Source organism: Haliotis cracherodii, unplaced genomic scaffold, assembly GCF_022045235.1.
Source record: "Haliotis cracherodii isolate W230 unplaced genomic scaffold, xgHalCrac1.p SCAF_3, whole genome shotgun sequence".
NCBI lineage: Eukaryota > Metazoa > Mollusca > Gastropoda > Lepetellida > Haliotidae > Haliotis > Haliotis cracherodii.
Window position 1 is genome coordinate 64,170,937 of NW_027266286.1, and position 11,734 is coordinate 64,182,670.

An 11,734-nucleotide genomic window follows, 5' to 3' on the forward strand; every position below is an offset into this window, starting at 1 on the left:
CCCGTTTCACAAACTGGGAACATATAGTAGACCAAGGTGTACTGTGAAGAGAGGACTGTCTGTCAGATACCATTTATTCTACGAGTTCTTCCAAACGCTTTGAAACGAGTTGTTAGATAAATGGTATCTGACAGGCACGAGTGCAGTAATCTGTTTCTTACACAGCCTGAAATTACACCATTTTAGCATCAAATCGATGCCTTTTGCCTATTCTCATGATCGCCGTGGCGCAATAATACATATGAGTGACGTCATCCGACGTACTGCTCACTACTCATAAATAGTGTGACTCAACACAAAAAAGTTTCCGCCATATCTGTGGAATATCTGTTGAATGATAAGCCAAACTAGATAAGATCAAGATCAAAGAACCCGCTGGATATCAAGTTAACAAATTTCACCTTACAGAAAATATCAAATATGGAAAAAATGTTTTACTTCCGTATGACATCACCACCGGTTACTGACTTTTACAAAATGGCCTGTTCACTGATAACAGTGATTTTCAGAGGAGGATTTTCGTTGATTGAGGGATCGCATGTACATAAATGTGTCATGTAAGTAATCAGAAACAATCCGTCAATATGGTATTTATTATATGTTTTCAAATGCAAAGAGATGCAAGAACATGCTCAAACACGTCAGCCAACGTATGCAACTAGCAGTCGAAAGGATCTCTCAAAATAGGAGGAATAATGCTACACAGTGCAAAATGAAGTTTGCTTTGTTTAGATTGCAATTTAAATTCGTTTCCATGCCTAACCTATTTCGCTAGATTTCATCTAGATAATTTGTATTGGTGACAAAGACCAATTGTCATTTCATTCTAAAATGTATGAGGAATTCAGGGATGCATGTATCGCAGCTGAAACATACGCGTGATCTAATAGGCGGCTCATAATCGGCATACGTGAAACGTGATGTTGTAAAAACAATCCAATACGGCGGAAAGTACACTTCGGCTCTCGTGCTTGCGTATTTTTCAAAACAATCTACAAGATTCTTGGAGATACAATATCCGTTGCAGCACGATTAGTGTGTGACTTGTTCAGGTGAAAAGATTGTTATGATATGAACACTGTTAGTTATAACTGCTTCATGTGTGGATGTGTCGGTGATTTGACACTTCCACCTAATAGTGATAGTTTGCCCTCATCATGCGGAGTTTAAGACTATATATCAGGCCAGAATTCACAGATGTTTTTAACAGCCAAAACTAATGACTCCAGATCCAGAATGAGTACGTAAGTATGGTTTCACGACGATTTTAGCAATATTCTAACAATATCACAGCGGGGGGGGACCAGAAATGGGCTACATACATTGTACACACGTAGCGAATCGAACATGGGTATTCGTCATGACGAGCGAATGCTTTAAACACTCGGCTATCCTTCCGCCCCTGCTCCAGATCCAGAAGCACATTATCGGATGAAACCCGTTGACCATTGCTCCTGATAACGTACCTCAGGATACTGCAAACTCTTTGTAACTGAAGAAAGTGTTCTTACAAAAGAGAGGGTATTGAGTGCATTGCTATGTGTCGATGTTAAGTATGCCCAAACCGTACACAACTTAAAGTTGACGGTAAAGAGATGACAATGACACTGATTAACATGATTTGTATGCCAGATATCACAACTGAAGAAAAGGACTAATTCCATGGCAGTTCATGTAAGTTTCTTTGACAAAAAACTGTGGTAAAGGAATTGTTTAGATTGAAAGACAAATTACACTTTCTGTATAAAGTTTGCAAAATGTGTTCATGTGAGTGAATGATTGGTGACTGTTTTTTAACGAGAAATGCACTTAGTGGTATCTAGAAACATGTACACTATTACACCATGCTTTTCCATAGCAAACACATATTTTCAGGAAAACATTACAAAGTGGAATAATTTGATAAATTGTTTTTCTCTTCACCGAAACCTTGTATTTTCAGAGACACACTACAGCTTTCGGCCCATTGCCAATGTGTGGCTGTTTATTGGCAGTTCTGAAATAAAGAGATAGTTAATTACTAGTATTAGACAATTGAAGTCCTCCTCTTGTCATATAGTCTTCTCATACAGCTCTACAAAAGCTCCTTTAGGCGATCTGAAAAACATAATTCTCAATAGTTTCACGTTTTTCCGTCATATGACAGAAGACCTTGACATGCCATTTCACAATCATGGTTATATAAGCAACCATCCCTGGTAAACTATTGCCTACTAAGACATCAATGTGACCACATGGAATAACCATGATAGTTTTCGACAAAGTCGACTTAGAACCCTTTCATTTATGCTCTCTATACACCAAATTAACACTTCCTTAAAAGACAACATATGACTTAACTTAAACGAACTGTTTATTGCAAAGTCCCGCCTTGTGGTGGGAATCCAACGGATGTATTTTTCACACTTATGAACTTGCACATAAGTGCAAATTGCACATACTCAAATTGGTATATGTTGTTGACTTCGCAGTCACTGGGGTTTATTGTCGTTTGAAACTATCAAGTTATGAAATTAGTAGCATACGCTCTTTCACGTCATTGTTCTCCACAGACATGCCAGGCGTCGGACCATCAAAACAGTTGATGTGTCACCGAGAAAATATCCATTGCAGTGCACTATAGTCTTATGTCTCTGTAGCTAAATACAATACAATAAGGTTCTAAGAACCCCCGGTTTATGATATCACTTTTAGTTCATGTTTAGGCAGATTCCAGTGATAAATGCTAAAAGTGTTGTGGGACGTCTGCTACACACTTTGTGACCTTGACCTGCAATGTGACCCAATCGCATGCTATTGAAAAATGCTTTGATTGTTTATGAATTAATTCAAAATGTCATGACTGTCATAACCTTTCACGATTGTGACCTTAACTTGAAGAGAAGGTCATATAAGTTGATACAGTCGAGGTCGTGCCCTTTGGGTAATTAAAACCATGTTTCGTCAAATTGCAAACATAAATCAACTTATTGTGTTCACAAGATGTTTTGGATCACTCATTACTATTGAGTGCCGTTGACCTTCCGCACCATCCAATCGCATGTTAGGACACCACTATGTATTGCTCAAATTACCTCAAATACCACATAATTATGAACATGTACCTCTTTCCAGCAAGTCACGATGACGTTCAAATTAGGACCATGGATGTTCGTGATGCTGATTCTTTGTGTTTCACTGTGGCTTGTGTCTCGGCATGGCTTTCGAATGGAATACTATGAAATCAGGAAGCAACTGTTTTCGCATGGATATGTACCAGAGACCAACACAGTAAACGACACGCCGGTGAAACTGGACATTCAGTGTGTGGGCGAAATGCCACATAAAGCAGAGGATCTATTCTGTATGGTATGTAAAGGTTTAGCTTCGTTACAGCAATCACCTGAGGAAATCGTTACTTTCTATCAAGGGGATTAACGGTAGGGATTCGTTCGTGTTTCCCCTTTTCTGAAGCACTGATAAAAAACTGTCTAATATCTTCTTTAACTTTGCACACACATCAATCACGTGTACAAGACATGCTTTATGTTTTATATTTACACTGATTAAATTTTGTTTTAATCAGGGCGTTTAGATATAGAATGGTCTTTTTTCTTGTTACTGAAAGGAAAGTCAGTGTCTAATAGTTTAACTATGATCGAGCTGAGACTGTGTGGATGGTATTGGCAATGTCGCAGTAATAAATATTTTTCATCATGGACATTGCTGCATCTAATTTTAAAGCTGTACATTTTACACGAATGATTGTTACATTACAGTGTTCTTAAGGGTATTTGTTACCGTGAGATCCTACCGTCTTCTCACACCATTAACTGTCGCATTCTTATTTGAGAGTTAAATAATCTTTGTTTCCGGACCATGTCTCAACATACAGTTTATGTTATCACTCCAGGCCGTCTTGATCTATTTATGTAATCGGGATAAAAAGCAGTTGGTGATTTAGAAGACGTGATGTACTCTTGTTCAGAGGAAGAATGACAACAGTATATGTGTTTTCAGATTTCCAATCGTGCTGGGTTAATGCTCACAGTGTTATATGATGAATGTCCACGAAAAGGATGCCGTCTTTTATTTACAGAAACATAAATGAAGTGCTCATTTGTAATGGTATGTCTTATAACGCAGGAAAGACCTCAATATCTGACAGACTTTAAGAACCCTTGCTGGTACGCGAAAGAGGATGGAAAGTTACGTCTTAAGTGTGTACCTTACTACCATATTCTGGGTGTGAGTAAATCGGGGACCACCGACCTCGCCTACCGCATAAGAGCCCATGAAGACGTCATCGGATGCAATGATTGTGTCGGAGACAAGGAAAGTTTTTACTGGTGTCGTCGGAGATATGGTAATGCTGTTATTATTATTAATTCTACATTAATTTTGTATTGATGATTGAACTATTGAAAATTATTTTAAATCACAAAATCAGTCGTTGCATTGATCCAAGTGTATTCTCTCCCTCCACAAAACAAGTGTTGGTATGTGCTTGTGCACAAAGGTTCACAGATACAACAATGTATTTATACCACGTCATTAGGGAACAATAATTACCCCCACAGTGGATACTTTGTTAGATGTGATAATTCGTAATAGTAAATATACCAAGGAGTTAGTGAGTTGGGTTTAACGCCACTTTTAACAGTATTCCAGTTATATCACGGCGTGTCAGCTAAATATGGGAGGAAAGAACGACGTGATGCAGGTCTCAGACGTTTACCACTTCGGTGAAACCCACGAGCACGGGTATGGTGCTGACAAACCTAGAAACATAATCGGGGGCGAACCGGGATTCGAATCCAAAATCATAGGTTTCTGGCGTGCCCAAGGGACGCAGCTCTGCACAGCGAATCGCGGCGCCTTAGGGCGACAGGGCCACCGTGCCCCCAATAGACCAAAGACTCATGCATCATCAATAAAGGCACACATGTTAGATACATACAACGTGTGTACAGACAACTATCAGAGGAAGAATTATCATACGAATATTTTAGCATGTTCGTTGCAGAAGGTAGAGCATTAAGACACATCTGTGACGTCATTATAATGTTTGAGCACTCCATCATGTTTTGGGAATGGAGAGTTGATTGTGTTCTCTGCGGCTATTGCACGTCACAAGCTGATCGTTACAAGGCATGTTTCTGACTCCTTTAGAATGTTTGGTCAACATGTGAGAGTATAGCTGTGTTTTATGTAGGGGGATATCCTCGTAACCATTATTTTTAAGTATTAAAGGGGTTACTCGGTCACTCCCTCTACATAATTCACAGAAAGAGTGACAGATTATTATATTGGTTTTATTGTCATTCTTTATTCGTATTTTGCTTGTCCTGTTCCATAACGCTGGGAATGAAAAGAAATGTAAACTTACTTTCTAAACGAAACTGCAAGAAAAGAAACCTTAAGCTATTTCTAAATCACCTAATGCGAAAGATTTGTCGCAGACACGACCCGTTTGAAGTCTTTGATACGTATCTAAAAGTTGAGAGAACATGAATACATGGTACTTTGTTTATTGATAGCAACTTCTTTTATTCTTTTGACGACGTTTCAGCGCTACTTCTTAGCTCCTTCATCAGGAATCAGCCACCTGATGAAAAAGCAAGAAGTAGCCCTGAAACGTCGTCCAAAGAATAAAAGAAGTTGCTATCCATACTGCAGTGACTTAAAATACAGTCCATGTCCTTTGCGTTTCTAGGAGAACTTTTTTTCGTGTTCGAATCCAAATTCTAACAAAATGGAATTTGGTATATAGTTTTCTGTTCAGTATATTTACAAAGTCGTACGTATAAAACCTGAAACAGTCAAATCCATCGTAATAATGTGTTATAACCATTCTGACGTCGGATTGCCAGAAGTTTCTCATGAGTGAGAGAAAATATCGCGTCAGTCAGAATGCCATACATGTAACGTTGTCAGTCTTAATTGCCTAGAAAGCATGAGACAACCAATTAATATACACAGTAGTTGCTGAACCTACAAAACAACGCTACAGAACTCGTTATGGATTCATACGCTGTGAAAAATAGTTTCAAAGATTACAAATCATTAATATTTCAAATCGCTGACAATTTGACAGGGTATGGAATTTTCATGGACGAGAGGACACCTTGCAACTTCACCTGCTTTCAACAAATGTTTGCTGATGCTGCGCAAAAGATAGAACAGACAACTACAGAAACTGGATTTCACAAAATGATTACAGGTTGGTTTACGTGACTATCTTTCACGAATCATTTGTAAATTGACAATTCATGATATGTCAGAGTCGATGCAATTGGCGTAAATTTTACCTATGTAGAGAAATTCACTGCACCGTACCTTACATAATATGGCAGAAATAAAGACTTGAATAAAATTATATAATTTGACTTAATCTGCTTCCACCCTTAATCGACCTTCTATTATATATAACTTGTATGTAACTTATGTATATATTGTTACGTGTCGATTCCGTGGAAATTGAAACAATTAGTTAACCCAGAAATATGTACGTAAAATAATTTGGTGTGAAACAAACAAACAACCAACAAATGGTGTACAACCATAATTTTATTACACAATTAACTAGGTTTACAAACCAATACAAATTACTTTACAGCAATTACAATGGCAGTACACAATGAAATGGTCGTGCAATAAATGGTCGTGCAATAATCATTGACAAAATGAAATACAACATATTCATAGTGGTTTTATCTAAAAGGTCAGTGATAATATTATTAATCATAATATTGACCTTTCCGCAGTAGTGGTCAAGCTTCCGATATACATGTAGGCCTCGACTGGAAATCCGGGGTGATAAGTGATCTTGGGTCTTGATGTAATGTGAGTGAGTGATATTTAGCATTATTCCAGCAATATCACGGCGGGGGACACCAGAAATGGGCTTCACACATTGTATTCATGTCGGGAATCGAACCCGGGTCTTCGGCGTGACGAGCAAACGCTTTAACCACTAGGCTACCCGACCGCCTCTGATGTAATGTGAGACGAAATGAGAGATGACAGGCACGCTCCATTACATAGTCAAACTAGCTTCCAGCACTTTCCTCGCAATGCTACACCAGTCCAGAGTTTCCATAACGCTTGACATCTAGCCATACTATTCCGAGCATCTTAATATAATAACCTCCTCACAATTGCTTCATTAAAAAGTACTACATTCCTGACAACTAATGATTGTCCAAATTCAATGCAATGAAGTTCTACTGAATCTCAACAGAATCAATGTAATACAGTTACAATCATTATTTAACAATAAATTACACTGTCATATAACAACATTTAAATCCGGTTCTATATTGATTGTTAATGTTGATAGTCATTAACTTATACTGAGACAAAGTTGCTGTTAAACAATACCATTATAGTCCTTTATTGTAAGCTTTATTCGTTTAGGTGACGCAACTCCATCAGATTTTAGCGATTTCCGAGGATGGCCAAAATTACCACAAAATATGGGTTTAGAGAAACCAGTGGTTACGACACCCCATCTTATGAGACACGTGTATGCAGATCCGAAGTTCATTCTCATCTTCAGAAATCCAACAGATAGGTAGGTACCTTCACAATTTATGTCTGTTGTGTGTGCGCAAAACCTTGGTTATGTTTTTTCATGTGAGAGATAAATGTGCGTTGACAGCTGTCTTAAATAGGGTGTGTGAAATGAGTTCATAATCGTGTCTAGCACATGCTCACTGTATTTGTAAAAAAGAGTTTACACTGACAACTACCCGGGTCTTTCGGGTCAAGGTCACACTATGAACACATTACCTTGCATTGAGGTTTTAATTGAGGAAAATCATCAAACTTGTTTATATTACTCGTTACACGTTATTGGAGTTTTGTGAAGGGTCCAGGTCACCCGATTCAAAAAAGCAATTATCAAAAAAAAGATTTGGAAAATGGGCAAAATCTTTTATACTTCTTCATTGAAATATTCAAACATGTCTTTCTTGTATGAACACTTAAATTTGTATATACTCATTATTTATAATATATTTTACAATTGCTGCAAACGTATTACTCATTTACAACTGCAACTGCATTGACGTTTCGTATACAGATCAAAACATGCTGGAATCCTTTTTTCTTTGTGTTCATATGTCCTTCCTCCCCTTTGATAATGATTCATAAACACATATTCATGATAAAGGTCAATGTCTTATGATTACAAAAGGGTTTTGTTGCTGTTTTTTAAGTGCAATCTTACAGCATTTTCGTTCACATACCACAACGATATTTGAACATGATCACAGAACATGAACATTATTTCATATCCAAGTGCTTTTTGGCATTGTCTTGTGTTTATGAAGTCTTTTATTGAATACTGAATTAGTTGATTTAAAAAAACATCCTCACAAGCTACTCATCACTGAATAAGGGTAGCTTCTGTATCTATGTATGTCATACAATATGATTGCAGGTTATATTCTGACTATATGATGCTAGACGGAAGTTCAGTTGCGGCTTTCCATGAAGCTGTGAGTAAAGATATTGAAATCGAGGAGACATGCATGAAGAACCACACGGTGGAACAATGTCTATACAGTATGGACATAGCACGAAAACTTCGGGTATGACAAGTTTGTTATTACATCGACCTAAAGCATATTCAAACAACTGACGAAATGCATACTACAATGTCTATTTTTCTTTCACAGACTCGTATTTTCTTAGGTTGCTATTCAGTGTACATGCGAGAATGGCTGAAGGTTTTTACTCGAGAGCAATTCCTTATCTTGCGAACAGAGGACCACGACCAAGATCCAAAAGCTCGGTTGAGAAAAGTGTACAATTATTTGGAACTAAGTGAGTTTTTATCTTTTTCTTTCCTGTTCGGTAAATATGTTTTTGTACTATTAACTCAAAAGAGGGTTGGCAAGCTACATGAAAGGAAGTATAACGCATTCCTATATATGTTTGAGAGATAACCCCTTGAAAATTCAGTATATCACCTCCATCACAGGGGCTTGTAACGCCCAAAATAGATATTTTATGATTCCGAAGACGCTAGCTCCAAAAGTATAGATTCGATTTTCTTCATTTATGTGCCATTCTGTAGCTCCATGTGTTGGCTTGACAAAAGGGTAAGTTTTATTGGGGTATTCACAGGGGATATTGTTGAATTCGTTCTCTAACGAACTTGAGTTGGCTTCGTTACATCCCTTTCCTTTTATATAGTATGCTGACACTTGGTGTGACCATATGTCTTGCAGCTGCTGTTTTTCACGTACAGGCCCCTGTGACCTCCATTACCTATACACATATTCCTCCAGACTCACAGATCATACTTAGTTATACTGTATTTCAGATTATACTGAAGACATGTTGAGTTTTGTAGCCAATTTGCCTCATCGGCGGGTATCCAAGAAGAAGATAAAACAGGGTCCTATGCTCGAAAAGACACGGTTCCTGCTGGACAATTTTTACAGCAGATACAAGCAGGATTTGGCAACTATTCTGCAGGATGAGAAGTTTCTGTGGTTGACATGATACAAACTGAAAAGAGTGAGTGAGTGAGTGAGTTGGGTTTAACGCCGCTGTTAACAGTATTTCAGTCATATATCACGGCGTGTCAGCTTAATGTGGGAGGAAAGCCCGAAGTGATGCAGGTCTCAGACGTTTACCACTTCGGTGAAACCCACGAGCACGGGTATGGTGCTGACAAACCTAGAAACATAATCGGGGGGAACAGGGATTCGAACCCACAATCATACTTTAGTTTCTGGCGTGCCCAAGGGACGCAACTCTGCACAGCGAATCGCGGCGCCTTAGACGACTGGGCCACCCGTGCACCCCTCATTGTAACGAGATCTCCCAGCGGACAATGCTTGCTTGATCTACAAGGATATATCATGGGAACGCCAGTTAAAGATTTCTGTTAGTTTGCCAATGTGTAACTAGACGCCATGGTCATAATGCTCCCATGGGATGACGTGAAACTGAGAAGAACGTGGTCCCTTAAACTTGATGTTGAGCTCTCCACATATATCTCTTTCAAAGGACTAACTGTTGTTTAATTAGGAGCATACTCGTACCATATTGACCCTGCTCTTGAAAGTCTCAGAAACTATTTACATACATTGATTCATACTCTGGCGCAGTGGTGACTCAGCATAACACCACTGCCACAGGCTAATTTGCATATCACGTGACCGGACTTTTCTCTTGTTTGTAAACAAACGCGCTTTTTCAGAAATCAGTATAGAACGGACTTAAGCAAGTATTTGGGGCGCTTTACATGTTGTTTTGCATAATTATATAGATATGCGACTACAACCGCGACAGTGAGTTGCATGACAATATATATTTATACATCAATGTAACCGTATCGCTATCTCTCCGTTGGGCTTCGATGACAGCACGGGGAGCCGTACAACCAATGTAAACAAAGGATAACTACGCAAAAACAAGTAGATGTTCACGTATGAGGATACTTTCTTAAAGAACCGTAACAATTTTTTGACATTTGTTTATGAAAATGTGTAGACTTGTCAAACATGAAACGGGTGAAAAGCATTATGCAATATCTTGAATGGACTGTGAAAGATGGGACGAATCGTCACATGGCGCTGGCCTGTGGCAGAGGTACTATGCTGGCTCGCTGCCGGCCGCATGGAACTTTGGGTAGGAGAGTGACATTGATTTTCAGTCTTATTTTTCTACTGTTTGGTTCTTCATTGATTTACATACATTTAGCTTAAAGGAGTGATCTCCGGATCTATTGTTGTGACAGAACGCTTACAAACGTGCATTTATCAGTCTAGACAATGCTGTTGACACACGGGGTAGCATACATCGATCCAGCCTTTTAGCCGCATATACATATATTAACGAGACGTCAAGTTACAAATAAGATATTGATATTTTTGTTGGGTCTAAAATGCCACTATTTCAATTACACCATAGTGAGTCAGTTCGATGTGCGAGAAAAGCAAACGTTGAGGCATGTGGTGCGCATGTATCCTGTTCCTGGAACTTACGAGAATAATGTCTGCAGAAAAGGGAGCATGGTCTATTCCAGATTCTATAATTATGGAAAAGAAACTGCGACTCAACCTGAGGACCACAGTCCTTAAATAGTATATACACAAAAATTGTGTCAAATTTCTCCAACAGCTTTATGCGTATTTCCCTAAGTTCCTGTATTCTCTCAGAGCCCCATGAAGACACCGGATAAGATTGCGAATTCCCATGACAATGCGTCTCATGACTACAGAGAGAGCCGATTAGAACCGGGACCGGATGTTCATATGGTCAATGCCATGGACAACAACCACGTTAGTGAATCCCGGACACGGGGCTGACAGACCAGGGGAAATAATCGAGTCGGAACTATACCTGCCATCATTATATCGAGCATAAACAATGCCACATTATCCCCAACTTAATGACTTATAATTTATATCTTCGAGTCTTTCTCTGGACAAAGAAACGCTTCGACCATCAGGCATTACAATTTACAATCTGTTTGTCACTAAAAGGCCCTAGAGTTCATTGTAATTTGCTTGCTTGGCCTCAAAGTGGTTTTGTGGATGAGGCTCACTGAGCTAATCCATATTTCTTGCTTCTTGTTAGTATATGATCCATGTAAACAGCAATATATTGGATGTAATAAATCCTTGTAGCAGATCCTTCATTTAATAATTAAAACAGATATGAGTATATTGCACATGACAAAGTGTTCCTTTGAAGATGTCACTCCGAACCAATCAACCTTTTAGAGGTATTT

At 38.6% G+C, this 11,734-nt stretch overlaps 1 protein-coding gene across 1 annotated transcript; it reads left to right on the forward strand.

The window, feature by feature from the left end:
* The first annotated feature begins 3,123 nt into the window (after positions 1-3,123).
* LOC139476091 (carbohydrate sulfotransferase 15-like) lies at positions 3,124-9,495 on the forward strand. The gene is made up of 7 exons (XM_071259342.1): positions 3,124-3,348; positions 4,126-4,345; positions 6,077-6,202; positions 7,399-7,555; positions 8,426-8,576; positions 8,664-8,811; positions 9,314-9,495. The coding sequence occupies exons 1-7, from the start codon at positions 3,124-3,126 to the stop codon at positions 9,493-9,495; spliced, it is 1,209 nt and encodes a 402-aa protein (XP_071115443.1).
* The last annotated feature ends 2,239 nt before the right edge of the window (positions 9,496-11,734 follow it).